The sequence below is a fragment of the Lycorma delicatula genome, chromosome 2, assembly GCF_047948215.1.
Source record: "Lycorma delicatula isolate Av1 chromosome 2, ASM4794821v1, whole genome shotgun sequence".
Classification (NCBI taxonomy): domain Eukaryota; kingdom Metazoa; phylum Arthropoda; class Insecta; order Hemiptera; family Fulgoridae; genus Lycorma; species Lycorma delicatula.
In genome coordinates, this window is record NC_134456.1 from 22,060,846 (window position 1) to 22,087,274 (window position 26,429).

At 29.0% G+C, this 26,429-nt stretch overlaps 1 protein-coding gene across 2 annotated transcripts in view; it reads left to right on the forward strand.

Annotated features, from left to right (window-relative positions):
* The first annotated feature begins 880 nt into the window (after nt 1-880).
* Nucleotides 881-26,429, forward strand: part of rig (gem nuclear organelle associated protein rigor mortis) — a 104,274-nt gene continuing 78,725 nt past the window's right edge. Inside the window, exons 1-9 of one of the 2 annotated variants that reach the window (XM_075358444.1) lie at nt 881-1,468; nt 3,384-3,612; nt 5,749-5,848; nt 8,155-8,412; nt 10,764-10,793; nt 13,096-13,230; nt 19,146-19,250; nt 24,116-24,265; nt 24,683-24,791. In XM_075358444.1, coding sequence (XP_075214559.1) covers nt 1,151-1,468; nt 3,384-3,612; nt 5,749-5,848; nt 8,155-8,412; nt 10,764-10,793; nt 13,096-13,230; nt 19,146-19,250; nt 24,116-24,265; nt 24,683-24,791 — 1,434 coding nt within the window. In that variant the 5' untranslated portion in view covers nt 881-1,150. The remainder of the gene's footprint in view (nt 1,469-3,383; nt 3,613-5,748; nt 5,849-8,154; nt 8,413-10,763; nt 10,794-13,095; nt 13,231-19,145; nt 19,251-24,115; nt 24,266-24,682; nt 24,792-26,429) is intronic. The other variant, XM_075358445.1, reaches the window with a different exon arrangement.

Sequence of the window (26,429 nt, forward strand, 5' to 3'; positions counted from 1 at the left end):
AAAAAATCAGTTTTTCTTTAAACCTTTGTTACTAAAAAAAAATTCAATCTTGCTTTGCAAATTTGAAATCTGGGCAAAAAATATTAGTTAATACACTTCATTGTAATTTTTTCCTGCAAACCAGTGTTACTATAACTTAAATTTTTTTATAGTTATTTACAGTTAAATTCCTTTTTTTATAGATAGGTTCTTAGTCTGTTATTTTGTAAAGGTTGTGAGTAAGATAGGACTCCATCAATGGCATAGCAGAAGCTAACTAGCCTACTACAATCCAGTTGGCAGTAATCTTAAATCTCTTTTTTGAGAGTATTGAAATAAATTTCTAATTATCAATTAAAAATAATCATAATTAAGATTATAATTTATTTTAAATGAATATTTTAAGTCCAAGAACATCGAATTTTCAAATTCTAAAAAAAAATCAAAATCTTTATTTTCACTAAAATTCACATGTGCAATTATTATTCATTATTCTATAACAACTTGTATTCGCAAATAAAAATATACAACATAATATAAAAAAATTAACAATTTAAATACAAAAAAAAAAAAACAACTTTTAATTATGCAATGAAAAAGATTTTACTTATAACAGTTGTTTTACTCTGCTCAAATTATATATATATATATATAATTAAAACCTGAAAAAGATTGTAATTTATTTTTGTTTACAGTAATTATAATTATCTTTAATAATAATAATTATTATTATTATTATTTGATAGGAAATAATTGTAATAATGATAATTGATCATAATTATATCTTTTTGTTTTATTTATAAGTAAAGTACTGCTGCTGTAATAAATAATAAAAATATAATAGTAATCTGACTTTATTGGCTCTTAAATCTTTAAAAGACAGTTGCATCAGTGAAGAATGTTTGGAGCGTAAGACGCAGGTGATGCATGTTTCATCTGTATGTTACTACTTGTCTGGTCGTGGAGTTTTTCTGTGATCGTGTTACAGCATTTGATTTTTACTTTTTAAGAAATGTTGTTAGTTATTTGATAGCTGTAACCAAACTGTAATTTCGTTCTTCTATCTGCCACTGAATTAGATTGCGGTGTAGGCATTTTTGGTTAGGTTTTTAAATTTTCTTTCCGGTTTTCGGTTTATGAATTAGTGTGGAGACCGGCATTTTTCATCAGCATGAATAATTTAATCATTCCTCCATCACCAAGTTGGTATTTAAGTAATATTATTACTTGTAATGATGACGGTATAATAGCCTATGGAGCAAGACACGAAGTGATAATTATGAAGACTAAAAATGAAATTTCTCCGTACAATTTTGAATATTCATTTATCCCTGTGGCTCATAAAGAAAGAATAACGTGTCTTGCCTTTGCTCCTAAGAATACATCAATCTGTTTTAAAAACTGTATTGCCACTGCTAGTGATGATGGTACTGTAAGGATATGGGATATAGATTCTCTGGAGTTGAAAATGGCTAATTCAGGACTCAAGGTATGCATTGCTATTATTTTTTTAATTATTTTAGACGCTGTTGAAGTCTGTTACATAGCAGTGCCTGTTTTGTCTCAGAAAAAATGTTAAAAATTTAAGTTTCAAACCGATTAATTATTACCATTTCCCCATGTTTAGGTTAAGATCCTTCCTGCTCATCACCACATCTATTAGCTATTCCATTCTCATCTAAACTTGGATTAAAGCATGCAATAGGTGCCCCATTCAAAACTGGAATGTTTGTAGACTAGTACAGATTTGTTTCATTTCCATATCATAACTAAAGTGATTGTTTTTTTTTTTAGTTAATACCAGACTAGTTGTTAAAAGTGTTAATGTTAGCAGTCATTATAATGTCTTTTGTCAATGGGACTAAATTCTAGTTTTTATGATTTAAATATTGCACCTGTAAATAAATCCTGTCCGTACTTGAAATTCTATTTTGTATGTAATTTATGAATTATTATTTTTGTCATTATTACTATTATTGTTATTGTTTGTTGTTATTTATTTTTGATTATTTTTATTGTTATTATTATTGATTTGCTTTATTTTATTTATGTTCTTAAACTTAATTGTATTTATATAAACATTTTTCTTTCAATATCTTGATATTGAAAGATATTGAATATCTTTCAATATCCTGATCGAGCTGCAAACACGCAACAGTACATATAAAACATTTGATTTTCATCTATTTACATACATTAATGAATTTATTTATTTGTTACTTACAATTTTAAATATTGTATTAACTCGCATAATTCATATTCTTTTCTTGATGCAACATTTTTTATCTATACGTAGGACTGAGTTTTATGTGAGGAAATAATTTTCACATAGGTTTATAATGAAACTAAAATGTGTTATCAGTGAGAAAATGATATTTATTTGACTGAATATTTTAATTTTGAACATTTAAAAAAAAATATTGTTTAAGATTCAAGTGCTTGAATTATATGAGTAATTATGGTAAATTTATTAATTTTTGTAAATTTTTTTTAATACAATTTGAATTAAACTTATTTATTTTAAGTTAAATTTTCATAACATGGCACCGTTGGCATTTTATAAATAAAATATAAATAATGAGCTCAGTTTACCAACAATTATAAATCATTTAAATCTATTTAAGTGCTTTTGGACCTTCCTCCATCGTCAGGAATATCCTTTTGATAAATTTTAAAAACTTTATATAACTATTCATTTAAAGCGAGGTAAAATAAAATAAACTAAAATTTTATATCCATAATAATTGATTGTCATATTATTAAAAATAACAATTTATAATTGTTGGTAAGCTGAACTCTCATTATTCATATTTTATTTATACAGATTGATTTTATAAATTTATTTACATAATATATTTTCTATTTTAAGTAAAACCTGGAAAAAGAAAATAAAAAGGATGAGAATTAATTTTTATTTATGTTCTTCTGGCATAATTTTTGTTAGCGGTTTGTTCTGATAACTTATGTCATGTTCATTACCACATTGGTGATGTCTTCATCATCGGAGTGGTGTGCCACGATTAGAAAATCTTCAATTATTCTTTCAGTAAGTGCAAATTTGAGATTTTTATCATCAGCCTCATCAGGGTTATTTAAAGTCAAAATTTGAATTTTTAAAAAATTAGTTTTCAAAAATTCATAACAATTTTCTTGTTATTGAAAATAACATACTATTTTGTTTTAGTCTGTTTTGTTTGTTTGTTTAATAAAGAGGATTAATTGAACAAAGAGAGAAAAGTGTATTTTGTAATTTTTTTTTTACCAAAATTAGTTCTGTATGCAAATTTTTTTTTTGAAATCAAATTTTATTTTTATCATTCTTTAATCTGTATGGATTGAAACTGCTGATTTAATCTACTAATAAGTACTGTACTCATTGAATTAATGCTATAATACATTTTCAGGATACCCAAAAGATTGTTGGAGTTGATTGGTCATCATCTGATCCTAATGTTGTTATTTCAATCAGTGAACAAGCTATTTTACATTGTTGGGATTTAGCAAGTAATAGATTACGAAAGGTGAATCTTGGTTCAAAGATAACTCCTTTATGCGTAGCTGCTTGCCCTCATGATAAGCAGCTGATTGCTGTTGGTGCAAAAAATGGACTTTTATTTATTGTTGATCTCAGAGGTTGGTGATATTTTTCTAACTTTAAAGTATACTATTTTTTGTCTTAAGCAAAGTGCAACATAACTAAAGATATTTGTACTTAGGTTGGCAGTTTTAAAAGGAGGTGAGAAGTATGCCAGTTGTTTTTTGTACTTAATAAAATTAGCTTGTTGTTCTTAGCAGGCTTGTCTATAGCTCCTTTGGAAATGGTCATAATGATTACTTTTATGGTAAAACTATCTAAATAATTAACAAACTAATTTTTTTGTGTGTAGTTGATTGGTTTTCCTGTTAGCTTTCATATCAGTACTATCTCCTGCAAGAAGCATATTCAATGAAATGTGCTTCCAGCGTTTTATGGCAATATCTGCATTTATTTTGGAGAATTCATATTAAATCACCAATATAAATTAATTTCAGTTATGAGGAAAAATTCAGTCGAATTTGAAACTGTGTTTCTGAGAGACTGTGATGAAACTTATGACTGAAGATTGAATAATGAGGGTTGTGCAGAAAACAAGTTCCAGAAAGACAAATTAAGAAAAAAAAATTTGTAAAATTATTATCAAATTTTAAAAAAACGTTAAAACAACTTTTGACATAGTATCCAACATTATTAAAGCATATGTCAAAGTATGGTGCAAGCTTTTAAAACACTATAGAAATCAGTCACTAGCACCATCAGCCACTTTGTAACTTCATTTTTAAGTTTATCATTAACATTGAAATACTGACTACTGAAAAACATCTTAAAACAAATAAGAATGAAAGTTTCAGGATCTGAAATTTTCACTCATTTCATGGTAACTTGCAGGTCTATTGCATTGAAAAGAGTGGACATCACACCTGGAAATGAACTTGTGATGGATGCAAAATTGTTTATTGTTGCAGCCATCATTTGACACATTCAGGGAAAATAATACTGCAATAGACTTCTATAAATTTTAATCAATATTGATTTTAGTTATTCATGCAGTCCAGTCGATTCAGGTTGAACTGAATGAATCAATTAATGCTATTTCAGACATGCAAACCGATTGACTTTTACCAGTAGTCAGACTATACATTTGACAAAGTTCTTGTAGAAAGATACACAATTACCTGATTATACAGATATAAGGTGATAGAAGGAAAAATTCTTTATGATGAAATTTTGTGTGTTATCTAGAATAACATATTGTATTTTATCCTTTTATTCATAACGTAATAAAGAAATGTTATAAGTATGATTTGTTAAATATTGGTAAGTTTATGTATATAATTTATTTTCTGTTTGGTGGTTAATTGATTATGATATAATTTTTTCTTTGATTTATTAGCTAGTTAATTTTGATTATTTTAGAGAAACTGTGTATTTATGCATATCTCTGGTTTTCATATGTATATCTTTTATATCATGATGTTTATTTACACTTTGTTTTATCAATTACTTGATACTTAGTAATAGTTGATTTGTGTATGTGATATACTGTATTTTATGTTTTGTGAAATTGTTTATTATTCTATAATTAATTTATTATGTAAAAGTAACTAATAATCCAGTTTTATATTCACTCTGAATTATTGTTTTTGTTGTAAATGACCTCTTTTTTTATTGCTGTATGTACATTTGTATGATGAAGTTATTTGACATTTACTTGATGAATTCAGGACAAGATAGAGTTCTGAAACTGTCTGTAGCTACCTAACTGTGATGATAGTGTGTACTTCTGTATAACCGAAAACAGGATTTTATAATTCAAATAAAACCTGTATATATTCTTTATTAAGGGATATAAATGGGAGGTTTTGTTCTGCAAATGATGATATAGCTCTTCTAAAATAATTACTTTAAGCATAACACTGATTCTATGTAAAAAATTATTTTTGATAAACTTATCTAGGCATCAAAGTTAGTTAATAGTATAAAAACATATAAAAAATGTATTAAATATTAAATGGAATTAATTTTTAAAAAAATACAGGCAGAATGATCTATGAACCAGTTGTATCTTAATATTGTAGTTTCAATGAAAATTCCACCGGTTCACTGAAGCACACTGCACCTTATCTTAAAAGATTAATTTTAATGTATTTGTTATTATTCATTTAAGCGTTATTGAATATACTAGATTTTCTTGTTTTGTATTGGATGTAGTGGAACTGTATTTTTTGTAGGTGAAGGTAACGTCAAATATCGAATGCGCAGTCATGACGCTGACTTGGTATCTCTTTCTTGGTGTCCAGTGGCATATAACATTTTTCAACAAGAAATAAGGTTAAAACTTGGAGTATATCTGTAAAATATTTAGAGTATCTGTGTCAAACTAAATATCCTTTGAATTCTAACTTATAAGTTTAACTCAAATTAGACACATAAGTGTTAATATAAGTTATTTTATTTACAAGTTTATAAGAGTACAAGTCATATAAATATAACTTAAATTACATTTATAAGTATAACTTGCATTACACTTGTACTTCTTATAACACAGTCGTTAGAGATTTTTATTTATTAAAAAATTGCCAAGCCATTCTCTTTTGAAATTCATTGTAAATGAAATAAGTGATTTATGGCATAGTAATCAAAAGAACTAATATAACTTATATTATTTGTGGTTATAAGGTGGATCTAAAATTGGATTTTTAAGAAATATAATTTAAACATTTACTGACAGCTTCCATTGTAATGTGAAGTGAAGTTATTTTTGTAACTGTAACATTCACTTAAGACCTTAATGTGTTTTTGAAAATAAATTTTACTTCTTGGAGCTTTTGTTCTTTGTATGTTTTTTCTCTCATCTGTGACGGGACTGTTAATTTTTCTATGATTTTTTTACATTTCTGAGCAGCATAAAAAATAATTTGTAGTCAATTCATCCCTAACCAATTACTTTGGGTTTTAAATAATATGATTAACTTCTTTCTATGTTTATTATGGCTGTGAAACTTGTAATAAGACAAGGTTACTACTTAGATCAAATTTTTTTTACCATTAAAAAAATACCATTATACTTAAAAGGAAAACAATCAAATTGATGTTCATCTTTATTGGAGATTTTTTTTTAGAGGATAATAAACAAATTTAAGATATAATATGAAATTAAGAGAGGTCATTGGTTTGCTGTGTAAAATTCATTTTCTCCAGAGCAGTCCCTCTCACATCCTGCATCCTTTCCTTATACTTGATCCTTCTTCCTTGGATAGACACATGACAGTTGGATCAGGTATAATGTTCTTGTCCTATCTGTTGCCAACCTACCAGCATATTGTACCCTAAGGGGCTATTTTCTCAACAGGGATTGGTAGATTAGGAATTGTGGTTGTGGCTGGAGACACTTGTTTTATTATAACAATTTCCTTTATTTTGCAACTTGAAGCAAGTATTTAATTTTTTTAAATTTCACATTATAAAAAGTCAGACAGTTTTTTATATAAAATTTTTTAATGTATAAATTATCTTTTAAGTTAATTATATTTTAAGGTTACTCTCAAAAACATTTTGTACATCTTAAATGATTATGTTTTATTGAATCGGAAATTTTTTTACTAATGGAGATTTTTTAAAATAATTGTTCTATTATCACTTTCACTCTAATATTAAAAAGCAGAATAAGTGCTCTATTATTAGTAGTATTTATTTATAATTATTATCTGTATTTATTTGAAAATAATTGTACATTTCTTTTATTTGAGACAAATTTTTTGGAATGTTTTATTGAAGTTTTTAAAAAAATGTCATGAAAGGAAACTTTCAGAATCAGTGCCGCTGCTTACATACTATGATCTACTGAATAATTAAACAAAAATTCATACCTCTAGCTCTAGAATTCAATTTATTAATTTTATAATGATTCAAAAATCGTTAAATATGAACATTTATAGAAAATGATGAAAAAATTCATTTAAATAGTAATCTCAATATAAATAAACACAACACCATTAAAAAATAACCTCTGATCCCGTAGTACTACCACTCATGGACAGAGTAGTAATCATTTAATACTGTGTATTTGTATTCATACTGTATGTATTAATATTGCAAGATATATGTTCATTATGAAATCACATTGATATTTTTTACAAATGTGTAACATTTTAGGGGTTTTGATTATTTATTTTTTAAGTTTTGTTTAAAATTAGAATTAACATTAATATGTAGAATATTTCAAATAATATTTTTATTTAATGCAGTTATATTTATTAGATAATATCTATAATCAATATATTAATAGAGAATTTTATTATCTGGAAGAAAAACAGGAGGCTTGCGTTATTATGACCCTCATCATCAGTGAGACTACAAATGCGTTAAATAGATTTTGACTTTCTTCATTTATCAAACGTTTTCTATTAATGAAAATTTTAACTTTAGCTGTAGTTACTGCTGGATTTTGAGTGGCTGTATTACTTATTTATTGTGATTATTGGGTTCAAGCTCAATCTCAGAAATGTTATGCTGTGATAAGACAAATTCACCTACATAATTGTAACTAAGCTTATAAGTAGGCATATTATTTCAAAATAAGTAAACCTTTGTAGTAATTATGTTGTATTGAACTGTTTTTTATTTCTTTTTTTCAGATTAAAACAAAATGGTACTAAGCATGATGGTAAACTAAGTAACAATAGAGGAACCCATGAACTGCAGAAAAATACAGAATTGGAATCTGATGTGTCCACTGGACAGAAAGAAAAAATTGAAAAAGATTGTAATTGTTCTGAATTGTTATTGGCATCTGGTAGCAAAGATCGTGTTATTTATTTTTGGAGAATTGGTACAGATGGTAGATACGAAACATTTATCACTTTACCACAACAACCATTTGTTTCTGGTTATAGGTAAAATTAGATTAATCCATTTTATTGATTCTGTGTGACTTAGAATAACTTACTGGACAGTTACCGAATTGTAAAAATAATATGTTCAAATGCTGTTTTTAATAAATCTCAAACATACTGGCATAGCATGTTTTGTCATAAAAAAATTAAATTTCATATAAAAATAGCTGAAGAATTATTTTTTCTGTAGAAAACAGGGTGTCTGGGCTAAAAGTAATTGCCTATATTTAGAAACCAGTCATAATCTCAACAGAAAATATCTCTAAAATTTGTTCTGTCAGTGGAATATGCATGCGCAAGCAAGCCGACTCAGTGTAATTGTAATCAGTCGAGATATAGATCCAGCAACAAGGTTCAGTGCATGCTTTGGTTAGTAAAGTTTCAACCAGTATGAATAGACTTGGATGTAGGATGATAGATATTCCATTTAGTTTGTACATGCCGTTGAATATGCATAACTAATTGAAACTTTTTGAAACTATTTTTCTCACTTATGTTATTGTATATAAGGTAGGGTGTAGGGATAAATCTAAAAGAATAGTTGATGATGTAGCTGCTATGCACGAATAATTTTTTTGCAGGAAAATTTACAAGCAAATAGGCAATTTTGCATTAAGAAATGTCAGTTATTCAGTACATCTTCCTATTAGTTTTGAGTTTAATTTTACTTTCTTGACTCTTGTTTTAGTAAATTTTTATTATATGATTGACTAATATATTATAAATATGTAATTGCCTATATACAGGATGTCCCATATAAAACGCAACCTAACCTTATATTGGTAGGTATTGAAATAATAAAAAGGCATGTGTAAATGTAATTTTTATTATTACCATCCATTACCTTACATTTAGAGTAAATGTTGCAAGTGGCCGCCATCTTCTTGAATACAAGCTTCAATTCTTTTTACAGCGTTTCTTGCAACTTTTTTCAAAGTTTGTGGCTGGATATTTAATACAGCTTGTTCAATATTGACTTTCAATTGTTCCAAGTGTTCGTGGTTTGTTGCTGTAGGCTTTTTCTTTGAGGTAACCCCATAGAAAAAAATCCGCCACAGTCAAATCTGGAGATCTTGATGGCCACAAGCCTCGACCAATAACACGATTACCAAAGAATTCCTCAACGAAATCAGAAGTTGAACCTGCGTAGTGCGATGTCGCACCATTATGTTGTAGCCAGCAGTGTCTGTCTTTCTCTTCCAAGAGTGCAATGAACTGAAATAAAATATTCTGATATCGTTCTGCCTTAATGGTGTACTCGAAAAAAATAGGACTGATTATTTTCTTCCGCGATATCATGCACCACACGCCCAACTTCTGCGGGTGTAATTGTTTTTCGTGATAAACGTGGGGATTTTCAGCACTCCAAATTCTACTGTTTTGGCTGTTTACGTAGCCATCCAAATGAAACTATGCTTCATCTGAAAAATAACGAATCCATAACATTAATTCCCTCACGCAGAAATCAACAGAACCATTGACAATATTGTAGCCGTTTTTCTTTGTCGGGCTCAAGAAGATGAACCGTTTGAATGCGATAAGGTTGTAATTGTAATTGTTTGGTCGCCCGATGAACAGTTGATTTAGACAAATTAATTTCAGCAGACAAACGTCTGATCGATTTATTTGGCGAGGCGAGTAATCGGTCTTTGATTTCAGTGACTGCATCTGTATTCAACACTGACTCGGATCTTTTCTGTTCCTTGTTATTAACAGAACCAGTCTCTCTAAATTTTGCAACTAACCTTAATACTGATGTTTTGTTAGGAGCTGGTTTATCTGGGTACTTATGGTGAAACAAATCTTGCACTGCAACCACTGATTTCGTACTGAAGTACGACTCAACAATGAAAACACGTTCATCTAGCAAAAACACCATCTTGTCTCTAGCAATACACTGAACATTATGATTGCATTGTTGTTACTATCGGTAGTGTTCTACTGTGTCGCTGCGATGTTCGGATGTTGGACGAGTCCATTTCAGTAACGAGTAGGGGAGTACGCTTGACTTTTGAAATTTCATGGATGAGTGATTGATGAGTTGCGTTTTATATGGGACACCCTGTATAATATTATATGAAATATAAACCACAGTAATTGGATAAGTTAAACTTATATTGTTGATTTCTAATAACCAGTTTCTGCAGTGTCTCACATCTTCAGTTTATCTTGTACAATAATAACAAAATTTTTAACCGGATGTTTCTGTTTTTGCATAGTACCAGGCTAGTGCAAAACATTTAATATTATCATATATATTTTTATGCTAGAAGAGTTTTTGATAATTTTTAACCTCTACTTTAAATTTTGATTTTTTTGGTTCTATGTCTTTAATTTTATTATCCGGGAAGGGAGCCTTTAGCACAACCTATCGAAATTAGGTAAGTTTTATATAGTTAATTTATTCTATTATTTTAACTTTTATATTTTAAAGACTTCGTGTGTGATATTAGTTTTGAGTTTTATTTTAGTTTTTTGACTTTTGTTTTAATAAATTTTTATTATATGATTTATTTTAATTTTTCACCTTATAAGTTTTATTATTTTGGAATTATTTTACCGTTTTATTAACTTCCAGGCGATGATAACGCTCAGGCGTTTTTCGCCCCCAAACAAAAAAAAAAAAAAACTTCAGTTGGTATTAAATTCTGTATTTATTATATTAAACCTTATTCTTTTCAATGATTGTTTTTTTTAAGAGTTAAGCGGATTATATTTTTTTATTTATAATTTAAGTTTTTATTTATAAATGTTCAATGTGTGCACTATTTGTAACGCGACAGATATGAACATGGTAGTCCAATTCATTCCAAACACATGCAAGGATATGCTGGTCAACGGTAGCGACAGCGTTTGTGATGCAATGTTTTAAGTTGTGTTATCAGCAGGAAGGAGCAGTACGAAAACTTTGCTTTTATATAACCTCATAAAAATTCGCAAGGTATTAAGTCTGGACACTGTTGTGGCCAATGCTAAACACCATGTTTTCCTCACTTGCATGGTCAATCCATCGTCTGGGAATGCATTCATCCAGATAATTTCTTACTTGAAATGCTAGTGAGGCAGAGCTCCATCTTATACAAAAACAAAGTTGTCTCTATCTTCCTCGAGTTGAGGCATTAGCCATTCATTTAACATGTCTAGATAAATCACTGTGGTTACTGTCATTTTATGAAAAAAGAACAGTCCGTACACCCTGTCACAAAATACAGCGCAAAACATATCCACTTTAGGGGAATCACTTGTATGTTGTAAACTTTCTCTTGGTTTTTCTGTACCCCATATTCTTACATTATGTTTGTTAACTTTTCTACTAATGTGAGATTTGCATTCATCACCGAAAATTAGGCAATGAAAAAACCATTGTCATTTTCAACACATTCCTGCAACTCCACACAAAAATGCTTTTGTAAGACTTTATTGTTGACATTTAAACTTTGTATTAACTGTAATTTATAAGGTGTCATTTTCAAACATTTCCACAGATTTTTCTACACGGTTGGTTGAGGAAATAGCAATTCTAAAGTTATTGATCTAGTTGATTTGCCTGGGCTACTTTGATACGCATCACGAACATGATCAGTTTGTTCTTCTAAAACAGGAGGTCTTCCAGCATTTTTCTTTTTACACAGACACTGTGTTTTGAAACTGTTTATTCCAGTCATAAATGAATTTGCTTGTTGGTGGTGATTTACCACATTTAGTTCTGATATATTGCTGCACGACAGTAACCAAGTTTTTTCTGGCTAATCTATGCACTTAAAAAGCTTTCTCTACTGCAGTAGTGGCCATCTTGCCAGACTGATAACATGAAACATCAATCAATGGCAATAGCAGAGCAGTAAAACCGTATCATTTACTGTATTCACATATACCAGTTTAATTTTTTATAAGGTATTGAAAATGTATATATCATTTGCAATCACCCTGTATATTTAAATTCCAAATATTGAATATTTTATACTAAATGGTTTATTTAATATAATTTAACAATACAGAGGAAAAATATGAACCCTAAAAAGATTAATTTCAGTGAAATTATATATATGTATAATATACTTATTAATATATTCTTTCTTTTGTTATATCTTTTATTTCCATTTTATTTTAAGCATAATTTACATATACTGTGATTTTACCCAATTTTTTAATGCGTATTCCACAAAGAAAAGTAATTTGAATTGAAATAAAAACAAATAAGATTTTTTAAAACCAAACTAATGAATGTGTATGTCTTCAAAAACTGTTAATCTCTAATTTCGTTCGAATTAAATAAACATTTCTGTCAGAAAATTATTTATACATATCCCAAACAAACAATAATAATGAATTGGAACTGCTTGAAAAGTTTAGTATGTTACAGGTGATGTATAGGGTCAGGCAATTTTGAATTATTCATTGCAAACTAATAATTTGTATTTGCCAGACTGTTATGATGCCATTTTGTTCCAGTCACTAAGGAACATTATAGGAGAGCAGTGGTTGGGTACGCATAATGTGTTTGTGTTAAAAGCAGTTGGTATAAATACTGAATTTTATGAAGCAGTGTAATGAGAATTCTGTTTGTTATCTTTTATTTTGGTGTTGTAATCGGGTTTCAGTAGTTCATGAAGTAAAGGTGTGGGTTGAAAATTCTGAACTTATGGGTTTAATTTATTATATTTAAGTTTTATTTTGTTTTAGAGCAAAGATGAATACCGAGAAAGGTGGATTTAGTGTTTGGGGATGTATACGTTGGGTTGACCCTTACACATTACTTTCTGGATCTCAATTTGGTGAACTTCTTTTATGGGATCTTACTCCTATGAATAATCACAAGTTAGTTTGTCATAAGTTCATTTGTGTATTATTATGTATTTGTTTGACATGTACTTATTTTGTTTTTCTATTAATGATATTAGGCAACTGCAGTTCAGTTAATGTTGTAACAGTGAAAAAACTATTCCATTTTGTATAACAGAAATAATATTGTAAAAGTAGTAAAAATTTTACAATTTATAGAATTCCTTAATACTAGTGTTTTTCATTGCTTATAATTTTTACTTTCAAATAGGATTATTTTTGTTTATTATGAGGGATTAGACTACTATATCTGCTGTTGTCTATTACTACATTGTGTTTGAAATACCTCCAAGTGAATTTACAATAGGTTTTAATCTTCATGTGATTGATTGTTGGTATTTTCATGCCTGAGGTGCATGATACTGTGCATATATCTTCTGCTATTATTGTGGTCGTTGTATTTCATTTTGAATGAGTTTATTGGTGTTTAATATGTCTGTAATTGGAGATACTATTACCCAATTAGGTAAAGTTTTAATTTATTCAGTTGTTACTTCTGTTAATTAAAGTGTAAAACTGTATTTATAATACATTGTTGTAACTGATCGTGTATGTAATGTAGTAGGTTTCTTTTATGTATTAATTAGCTCAGACGTATGTAATGCACTTTTTCACCATACAAAGAGGGGTAGATAAGTTGTTGCTTTACTATTACTTTTCAATCTGTTGCGCTATAGATCTAGAAGGTAAAATATTGTAATTGGTCCAATTGGGTTTATGCAGTTTTCACCAGATCTTGATGTTTTGACACATAAGGAACTGAAAAACAGAATGGATATTTTCCAGATGTTAATGTTCATACGTACGTGTGTGTTTAGTGTTGGCCTCTTAATCACCTTATATCTCCAGAACTAGTGGACCGATTTTGACCAGACTTGGTCAGATTACTTCTATATATGGGGCATTGATGCCATTAAATTTTTTAATTAAAAGGTCAAGGGGGTGAGACTGTAGAACAAGGTTACCCTCAGTAACTTGAGATTTCGCCTAATTAAGGTCATATTTTTCTTAGGGACATTTGTTAACTATTAAAAAATAACAATAGTTGCAAAAAAATAATTTTTACAAAATCCCACATCCCCTCCCTAAAAAATGCTGTTGTAGTCATGTGCTATGTTGTGACGTCCCAGGTGAGTGGTAGAATTAAATAAATTAATAATATTTAAAGTGTAAAATAGTAACTTGGTTTGACTAGGTCTCAAACTACATTGCCTGGTTGATTCAATATCTGGTGCGTTAAGTCTTGCGGCTACACCAGGATAATACTGTATAAGCAAAATTTGTTTTAAGCAAGTTGTAAACGTACATTAGTTAGTGCCAACTGTTGCCGCTAGTACCGCCACACCTGCGTGAATTAAATGCAGATGCACGAACGCTTTAGTTAAAATCATTGCATTAAAAAACAAAAAAAAAATATTATATTTAAATAAAATAATAAATATTTTTAATTAATTTGTGTGTGTAAACCGTGTATCGGAAACACCCCACAGTTGTCAGACTCCCGGAATGTGGTTGTATGACGGGAAAGTCCTACAACTGTTGTCAGGTTTTACCTGTCTCATTCTTATTGCTGTTATATACATGTAGCACCTAAGACACTAGAATTGCTAGTCAAGTGTCTTTTTTCTGAGGATAATAATATTTACTATATATTTTGTCCCTATATTAAACAGAGTTAGTATTTTTTGAGCTGAAATTTGTTTTCAAATGAGTACTGATTTCAAATACTATATTTTACTGTTAAAAAGCCAGTGAGAATCTGCTTTATTTTTGTCACGTTCCGTCATAAATATGGATAGCACAAAACGGAGTGGTTATTCTTGTCTGTGTGGTTGTGGTACTTTTGAAAGTTATTGTGTATGACATCAAGGTGTTGTTATGGTATGATACCTAGCAGACAATATTTTTATTGGTATTGAGTTGTGTTTTATATATATATATTTTGTATATATGTGATGCTAATAATTTATATATTTTTAAGAGTATGTAACAGGTCTATGCCCAGTTACAGTTCTTTATTTTTTTTTGATTGAATGATATAATATTATTATTCAATAATATCCAGTGAAGTTTTATGTAAATTTTATTATGTGATATTGTTATTTCCAGAAATACAACATATTAATTACATTACAGTTTTTCCTTTTCAGAGTAGATTGTTCTGTTATATACTCACACTGCTCTACTTCCCTTGTCTATGTTCAGCAGTGCAACAGTAAAACTAAACTGTATTATATTATTAATAATAGATGAATTGATCATCACCGCTATGCATTAAAATTTTATTGATGCAATATTACTAATTTTCTGTCCTAAATTTTGTCTTATCCTTTATTTGCATAAATAATATTCAATGATCTCATTGTGTCCATGATAATTGAGTTAATACACACTAAGCATCTCACTTTTGTTACATTTACTGGTCCTTCTAGTAATGTTTGTTAAATGACTAACTTTTTATTGTTTTATGTTTGACGGTCTATCTTATTATTTGATTTGTTGCTTAACTTATTAATTTTTCATTTATAAGTACGTAATGTTTAGATTGTGTGGTAAAGACATTCATTAAAGTAAAAGAAGTTATTCTATGAGGGATATCTAAAGTAAAAACCGCTGGGGAATTTCTCTCCTTAAGGTTGGTGAACCTGTGTCGTTCATGGCCAGTAATGTATTTGCTTGTAGTGTATACAGTGCATTGTTGTCTGTAAGTTGTTGCGTTGTAGTATTTTTGACTACATGTGAGTTATTACATTTGATGTTGCTGCCGAATGTGAAATACATGGAGTCGTTTGTTTTTTAAACCATCAAAATGTTAAGCCAACTGAAATTCATAGGCAGTTGGTTGTTGTGTACAGTGATATTGTAATGAAATCCAAAAATAATGGTAAAGGTTTAGAAATAACAGAATTAATGCACATGATGAAGAATGTTCGGGGAAGCCCTCGATAATCACAGAGGATTTGTTGAAACGTGTTGATGGTGAAATCAGAAAAGATCATCGCTCAGTGATTTCCGACCTTGCCCTTCTCTTTCCTAATGTTTCAAGAGCTGTTATCGGTTGCGTTGTTCATGACCATTTAGGCTTCAGAAAAGTTTCTGCACGTTGGGTGCCTCATATCGTAACATTACAAAAAAATCCAAATGGGATCTGCTTTGGAATTTTTGATGCGCTACACAGAAAAAGGTGATGAATTCCTTAATTCAATTGTTACCAGTAATGAAACATGGATTTTGTTTCACACGCCAGAGAAAAAAACAGCAGTTAAGTGAATGGCGTCATCCTCAATCACAAACAAAGGTCAAGCCCAGCCAGTTGGATGCAAACTGATGACTACAGTCTTTTGCGATTGGTTTGGCATAATGGTGATTGATTTCATGCTACGTGGAATGACTATAAATGTGGAAGCCTACTGTGAAATTCTATGTAAGTTATGGCATGCCATTTAAAATCAGCAACATGGGCAGCTGTTTGACGGTGTTGTCCTGCTCCATAATAATGCTGTCCACATGTTGCGGGTCCAACACATGATTTACTGAGAACATTTGGATGAGAAATTTACATCACCTGTCATGTAGTCCAGACGTAGCTACTTCTGATTACCATTTGTTTGGGAAATTGAAAGAATTTTTGAGTGGTTAGCAATTCGCAGGTGACGATGAAACTAAAAATGCTGTTAATCAGTGGCTAAATGGACTGGCAGCAGAAGAATATAATATTGAAGCTGGTGTATCTCTACGATATATGTCTTAATTCATGCGGCAATTATATAGAGAAGTAGTGTAAGGTATGCAGTTCAAAAGAAGTAGAAAATAGTTTTAAAGTTTTTAGAATAAACTTTTTTACAATAAAACTGTCTTATCTTTAGAGATAACTTCTCGTAAATGTTATGAAATTTTTATGGTGTTGCAATACAATGTTCCAAGTAAGAGGGCCAGTTAAATATAAACCAGAGTTTTTCTCCAAGGCTTATGTACAGACATGAGTGGCCTGGTGGCATTATTTATGTTTTTTGCGTAATTAAAACATTGCAGAATAAAAGATATAATGTTAGGTATTAACTTTCCGTTGTCAGAACTATTTTGAAAATTATGTATGTGCTTCTAATTTCAATAATGCACAGTGTTTGTTGTTTGCTTTTCATTAATTAAAAAGTATTGCCAACTGAATTAGTATAGCCTGCTGCAGGTTTATTTAATGAAATTGCATATCTACTAATTTAATGTTTACTATTTCTATTATTTCATTATTTAAAATAATTTTTTTTTTCAAATTATTAATATAAAATAATCCTGTGTGTCTGAAGAAGAATCTGTGGTTTTAAATTAAATTTACTTTATTACATTTAGAATTACAAATGTAACTCAATATTAGCACCGTTTACAGCCTTTGAAGTTGTCAAACTGATAATCTATCTCATTGCACAACGGTAAGCATGTCTACAGGAATTTCTTCCATGGCTGCTGTTATTTTTTGTTACAGAGGATCGAGTGACTGGATTTTTTTCACAGCATAAAATGTCTTCCTTCTATATAGCTCCAAAAGAAGAAATCTATCATCTCAAATCAGGCCATTGCAGTTGCCAAGCGATGGGAGTTCTCCCTATCCAGATTTTTGGGAACCTTTCATTGAGTGCAGTTTGTACAATTTCTGTATAATGTGGTAGGCCTTCATCCTGTTTAAAAATTAGGCCCTCCTTATTTTCAATTTGCAGAAACGCAAAAGTTTTTTAACATGTTGACGTGTGCACTATGCCCATAATAGTCTGGTCATGAAAAAAAAAAGGCCCAAAAATTTCATATGCATGATACCAACCAGGCATATACTTTTAGACAGTAATGGGCAAATTTCATAGATTCATGCGGATTTTCTGAGCTTCATACTTGACAGTAATGGTGATTCTTGACTCCCTGAACGTGAAATTTTAGTTCATCAGAAAATAAAATGTGCAGCAGTTAGTTTTCATCAGCAGAAATGAAATCAAACATGGTCATTACAAATTTTACTATTTATGGCATACCATTAAGTTTAATTTAATGGAATAGCTGCAGTTTAGATGCATGAACTTTCTTGCAAACAATATCATGGACAGTGCTTTTAGGAATGTTTAGTTGACCACTAACACTATTAACTGAATGTTTTAAGACTTGGTTGAAAAAAAAAGTCTAATTTTTCCTGTGTTTTTGGTCTACTTGGTGAGTGTACTTTCAAAACACTTTGATTTCTATAAACTGTTCACATCAGGAACATACTTTTGTCACTCTGAGAATCATTTCTTCAACAGTCTTGTGTATAATTTCTTTGTACGACAGTTACTGATTTTGTTTCTGTCAACCAGTACACACATTGTGCTTTCTTTTGTGGTGACGCCTTTTCACTGAAGCTTGGGCTTAATATATCTTGGTTTGTGCAACAGAACACAGCTACCTCCTGATGGAGAATGTGTAAATTAAAACTTTTATTGCGTTAAGGTTATGTGTAAACACTGTCAAGTGATGCAAGATATAACTATTCATTCTTGAAACCCAGGATTTCTATTTTGGACACTATAGTAGCTAATATAAATTAGCTGCAGTTGACTGAACACATTTGATTAATGTACAGAAACAGTAAACATTTATGTAGTAACAACTAATCTGTTTTTATAAATAATGTTGACAAAGGGAAGATATCTGATATTTTTTAGTTTAATTATTCAAAAATTAAATTGAATAATTTCTGATGATGTAATATTGAAAAATGTTTTTTTGAAAATATAAAGTAAGAAACTATGTCTTAAGTACAGTTCTGTACTGCAGTGGGTTAATAGTAATATAAATTACCTAGATATTTCAATTAGTACTGAGGTGTTAACTATGGTTTTTAATAATATGTATGTAATTTTTCTTTTTAGGACTGATAAGAATAAGAAAAGTCATGCAGTGAAAAATGCAAAATTATTACATGGACGACATAGTAAGGGTGTTTTTTCCATATGCTGCCCAGTAATGTCATCAAAGTAAGATTTTATTATGTTGTTTCTGTTAGATGTTATTGTTGTATTACATTTATATAACATTTACATTTGTTATATTTTCTTATTGAGGAATTTATTTTATTGCTGTCATGACTATTAATTTTTCAGTTTAGTAAATTCCATCTTTTTCTTTTAATTTAATTGTGGCAGGAGATTAATGCATTTGACTATTCTATGTAAGTGTTCTGATTAAAAACAAGATAATGGAAAGCATGATCTTACCATAATTAAATAGTGCTTTTACATTCTCAGAATCCATTTTCAGTTTAATACATTGGTATATGATAATTAATTAAAAAATCTTTCTTTGTAAATAATGTTTTTGCTATTTATTGAAGTACTTTTTTGTGGATTTATCTTTTTGAGAAGGTAATTTATAAAAATAATATTAAATAAGTATTTAAAATTATGCATTATACATTTTAAATTCTCAGTTGTGTATTTTACTTAGCAATTACAGGTTAACATATGATTTTAGTAACCATATGATTTTTTTTTAATGAGTAATAAATTTTTTAGTATATAAAAGAATGCAAAGTCTGATTTTGATTTGAATCCAGATCCTTTAGAATAAAAGGCAAAAGTACTACTGCTTCCTCACAGAATAGGCGAGGAGTGAAGATAAAGTATTATAGTGAAAAGTTAAACTAACATTCTTGGTGATAATATTACAAAAACAGTGAGATTATTACTTTTATTTCCTTTTCTTTTTTTTAATTTATCAGTCTCGCATCTGAATTACAAAATTTATTTGAAAATTATTGTTTTTCATTCTGCATTCAGGTAGCCTAGCTCTGAAACTCATCTGGACCATTTTCTGTTTGTTTATATACTTCATTTGTTATTATGTATTATGTTTATTTACTAATAAATGGTGTAGTTTTATTATATTCTCATAATTCATTACCTTGCATTTATTTGTATTTCCACATGTTAGCAGTTCAGCAAGGATATTGAAGCTTTTTGGAGAGATATATGTAAAAATTCTTACAAATACAATTTATTTATTCTTAAATAAATTACTCTGTACAAAATAAGTCAATTATGAATTGCAAAATAAAATTCTGATTTTATTTTAAACTTTGCAATCGCTAATAAAAATTAAAACAAAATTAAAAGTGTTTATATTACAGTAACAACTAAGAAAACAACTACAAAATATCAGTAATTAACTTATTACAAGAATTATTTGCTTCTAATATTTAGAAAAAGAAACTGGCCCTCACTTCTATGAATGAATTGTGTCATCTTGTCCCCTGCATACAACAAACTCATCAAACAACTTTCTGTTCTTAACCACCAACAAGAACACTATCCCTAAATGAAATACTCTAGTGATGCGCTCTTCGCTTTTGTGCTTGACTGTTACCACATACTTTGAATGCTTTCAGACTATATTCTTGCATTTATCATATACTGAACTGAAGAAGTTCACTCATTCTTTCTTAAATAGAAGTTCTATCTCTCTTTAAAAATATAAATATAATAGTATAGCTATTTATACCCTCAGACCTAGAGCTTGACTTATAGTAAAGCAGCCAACCTTTCTTTTTCCTGTTTAACCTCCGGTAACTACCGTTTAGATAATTCTTCAGAGGATGAATGAGGATGATATGTATGGGTGTAAATGAAGTGTAGTCTTGTACATTCTCAGTTCGACCGTTCCTGAGATGTGGTTAATTGAAGCAGCCAACCTACCCTTTCGTTTGTTCAGACATAAAGATTCTTTTGTCTAACTATCTGCTCTTTCTACTACTGGAAGCTTCTACCCATTACAATATTTTATGTTACTCATTACCTAATTTTTTATTTCTTCCTTTTACATTTTATTACCATCTTAGTTGTTGGGTAAAGTTAACAAAAAACACACAGCTCGTATTTGCCAAAAGAAATTGGACTTTAATTGGAAAGAAAACAAATGAACTTAAGTTAAATCATAACCTTAAAAAATAAAAATAAATTATGAAATTAACAAAACTTAATGATACTTAATTAATATCAGCTGAATCAACATATGAATAATGATATTAAATGAGAAAATACATAAATATCTATTTTTCAGATACACATTTTGAAAATCTACAAATTAACAAAGCCTGAAAACAAGAGAACATAAAACACCTTATTTTCAAATTAGATACTTAAAACATAACATCAATAGAAAAGTGGAACTGGAAAACAGTTGCACTACTGACATATACTGTAATATGAAAATTAGCAATGAACAGATGTCATTAACTTAGAAAAATAAATTACAACAATTCTTATTATTGGCACTGACTGATTATTGTCTTTCCTGATTTATGAACAACAAACTTAGCATTAAATAATTCAAACATGTAGTTCTAATTTAATGAAGAAAAAAGGCCACAATAATATTCTAGAACAAAAAGAGTTAATTACAATATAAACACATTAAAATAAGTAATAATGTGTAAATAGAGTTCATTTTAGTAAATAAGCTTTCTCTAAAATATGAAATTACAAAGAAGTCCTAAAACATAACTGCACATCAGGAGTAACTTGCTATAGGTTAATTTTAGAGCAGTGCTAGAATACAGCTCATGAGTAGAAAAGGATTAATCTCGGCGAATTAACAAATTACAAGAATAAATTATAAAGTTAATTACAATAACAAATCGTAATAATTAAACACGTAAAATAGGTAAGTCACCTATCATGATTGCACTTAAGTGAATAAATGGTTTTTTAAATTAAACTTGAAATCGAAAGGCATAAAGTATGATGAACTGAATGTTCCACAAATTTTAATGATAAAATAACTGCTGAACGTAATAAATAATGAAAATTGAACTTGCCTGTAGCACACAGATATTAGCAAGAGACGAACTCGTGAATGAAGGTAAATGAATACATACAGTAATCCTGGGCATAGAGTGCAGTGGTGTATCAGGAATGCAGGGGTGAGACGTGGTTTAGAGGTAGAATAATACGTAGCATCTCAGATATGTAGCAATGAGTTTTGAGATTCTGCATCGATGAAAATATAATCAGCAGCTAGAGAAGATTCGGCGTCGATAGAATTGGCAGTTTGTAGTAATAGAAGCACTTTCAACATAGACGTAATATACAGAATTTGCAGATTAAACTTGACAAAGAAACGAGGCAAAACCAAACATAGAGATTGGTGAAGTTACGAGACACTGCCGAGTAGAGCTAGAGAATATTTCGACAGAGAAATACCGCAACGTTTATGAAGACGAAGAAAGTAATTAACATTATACGAGCGAAAGAGAACATCGAAGCCTGGTCCTCCAAGTCTGGAGGACCAGGATCCGCACAGCGTGAAAGTCAGGGCTAGAATGAACAAAGCTGGCGTGGTGAGAGTAGGGGAAGCGAACAAACCAATGGGCAGAAGAGTGTGTGTGTGTGTGTGTTGACAACAAGAGTAGTGTCTAAGTGTTAATATGAGAACGATTAGAAAAAACGTGTGGAATTCGGGAACGATAACAAAAATAATTTACAAGCAAGCAGACCACTAAAGAATTACGGAAGGCTGATAAAATAAATTCTGAATACGCAAGTTGAAGAAATGACATCAGGGCAGACAAAGAGAAATAGACTTCTAGGAACTATGACAATATTGAAATTGGTTGAGAATAAAAAACACTTAAGACTAATATATACATTAAGACCAAACAGCAGTAAATAATGCGAGATATGAAATACGTTGACACCAATATGATGATGCAATCAGCAAGTCAAACTGCAGACTGAGAGAAATGATATAGAAAACAAACCCAAACAACCTATTTTAAAATACACGTATGATAAGCCTTACTAAAATGCAAAATAAAATTACCAAGCCTGTAAACTACAAGACTCGACCATAACCTTGAATTCATTGGAATAAGACGACTTTACACAAACGACGTAAACATTAGTATTATTAAGTGTTTCATTGTTTAGATATTGTTTTGTATCATAGGAAGTAAATTTAAACCATAGTTGGATTGAGTTAACTATGAAATATACTTTTATTATTGAGGTGATATACAAATATATCTCAAAAATAAATAGCAAATTCTCTGTAAAATTACTACCTCTGGAAAAAAGCAGCAGTATTTGTAAAAACAAAATTAAAGCATCAGTACTGATATTCCATAATTATTCTTGTAAGACATTCATTTCCTAGCCTGATTTGAAGCATAAAATAAATGCATTAAGGTAATCTTTAAAATATCTAATTAAGTAGCAAACTTAAATGAATATTTATTTTCTACCCCCACCGACATCTGGCTCAAGTATTTTGTCTTTAATAAATTGAATGTGTTTTGTCCCATCATTTCTTCTCATCATGGCTACTTTGGTTTCCATCTGGGTAGCCTTCTCACAAATTTGATATTTATATCAGCTGTAATATCTGATCATCTTTTTTGTCCGCTTTTTAATAGTTGTTTATTAAAATAATAAACAGTGAAGTAAATAATTTTGTATTAATAAAAGTAAATAATGTTATCCTTCATTAGTAAGTACTATTACTGTTTCATTATTATGCGTTAGTACTATTACTATTTCGTTAGTAGTAAGTACTAGTTACTGTAAGTACAATTATCCTTCGTTAGTATTCTTTTGTATGTCTTAACAAGAAATTATTTTAAACAACTATTTCTGCTAGTGTGATCAGTTCTCTAAAGCGACCTTTTTCATTATAATAAAAAGTTATACACTCACATTTTTGATATTAACTGATAGGGAACCAAATTTTTTACTTTTATTGTTTGTGTTTCGTTAAAGATTTTTTTGACTTCTAAAAAAATTTAAAAAATATTTAATGTTTTTAGTTTCTAGCCTTGATTTTTAATTAAATGGACTTTGTGTTGTAGGCCCAGTGATGACAAAAGAATTATCTGGACTACAGCCTTAGATAGAAAATTAGTTGCATGTTCATTAAAAAATGGTGAAATTCTCACTGATTTAACGACTATTGGAGGAATTGTATACTGTATGGCTATATCACCATTGGATCCAAATAGGTATGTCTTAATAGTATGATTGTTAGTAATTAGACGTTATAATCTGTATTTATTTGTATCATTTTTAGTTAAAATAAATTAGGAAACCTGAAATCTTGACTCAAAATCAAATAATTAATTGACTTAAATAAAGTATTATTTAATTGTTTTAAAAGAAACTGAAAGTTGTAGCACAATCTGTTTAGATTAAAAGTTTGTGTAGAGTACTTTATGCATGATATACTAGCTGAACATTACATTTAAATTTCTGCAGTGATGTTGTTTGATGAAGTTACATGCATATGCCAAAGAACTGGGCATATATTATTTGCCAAAAGAAGAAAAACAATTTAATTCTTGGAATATAATGATATATATATATCAAATTTGTAACTTGATGTTCTGTTTGCATTACATTTAAAAATTCTATTTTTGCAGAATAGCGATCGGTGCAGGGGATGGGAAAATATTAATCTGGAATATGGGTTGTACAAGTTACCTGGATATCAGTTCATATTGGCAAAAAATAAATAGTAAAGTTATGTCGGTAAGTTTAATTTCTTAAGTAAGTTTTAGATTAAAGTGAATCTTCCATTCTTTATTGACTTCTGTGTTTTACATCAAGATAACTTTTTAAAAAATTATCTAATTTATGTGTTATAAATTATATCTATAAATAATTGTTTATCTTTATGAGTATTGTAGTTTTCTTTAACAGTTACTTTATTAGGTTACTTTATTCAGGTTAAGTGGGAAGTTATTTCTTTTCATTTGTTAATTATTAAAAAGTTTTAATTTTGTGATTCATTTTAATGATAAAAATCCTTTTAATTAATTAAAAGGTCTATTACCAATAAATGCATTAAATTTAGTAAATTCTACTTTCACAACACAACAATCAAATATGTATAATTTTTGACTTTACATTTCTGATTTTTTTTACACTATTATACTGAAGTAACTAGTGTACTGTACTTATTTCTTCAGTACAAAAAAATAAAAGATTGTACAATATCGATTATATTAAACAATTGTACGATATAAATTATATTGTAAATTGTACAGTAATTTGTTTGTACGGTATAGATTGTATAATAAAATAAAAGATTATATAATCTTTATTAAACTTAATATACTAAAATAATAACTTTTTATTATGCTGTTAATTCTCTCTAAAGAGACTACCAATGATCTCAGTCATTTTGGTCTTCTTTGGAAAAGGTTGCTTAGAGAACATGATAGTATTAACAGAGAGAGCTATTGCCAATAATTTTATTGTTTATAAAAAATACCAATGAAGCATAATTGCATTATTTACTTTTATTAATAAAAAATAAGCAAAAATTAATAAACATTAATTAATTTAAATCAGTCAGCATCTGCAGTCACGGCGAATGACTTTTGACACAAACTCACGTACACAATCAGAGCAATCAATTTCCTAAATAGTATATTTATTTTTTTGTAATTTTGTTATCTGAATAAATTGCTACTGTTGAACAAACAAAATACATTGAAATGTATTTATAAATAAAATTGCTGTTTTAAAAAAATGATTCATTTACTCACAAAAAAATTAAAAACTAAAATAAATAATAAAATTTTATTTCATTAACAGAATAATAAAAAAAAAATATATACAGGTGTCCCATGAAGATATGTACATATTTACTGGACATATTCTACTGGTGAAAATAATGAAAAAAATTTATAACATAGGTCTAGAAATGCTTTAAAGTTATGGGTAGTGAAAAATTTTGTCTGGATTTCAGCTCTTATAATAAAAAGAAGCCCTACTGTAGTTTTTCGGACCCAAATTAAGGAGTAAGGTTGGTGGTTTCTTATGTATTGAGCTGGGAAATAAAATGAAACAGGTCCCAGTACTGTAACTCCAGAGGTTTTTAAGATATCTGATGTAAAACACAAAATTTGATGTCGAAAAACAAGCTTTTTTTAGGTTTATAGTACAATAGCTTTGTTAAATGCAGAAAATTTAGTAACAAAAGTTGTAGAGAATTTAATTCTGATGTACGTCCAATAAAAAATAAATGAAAACTTTTAAAAATTTTTATTGAACCAAACAGACAAAAAGTAGACAGAAGATTGTATTATTCTTTCTATATATAAACATTATTCTTAATATAGCAAAAAGAAAAAAAATGAAATGATAAATGGTAACAGAATA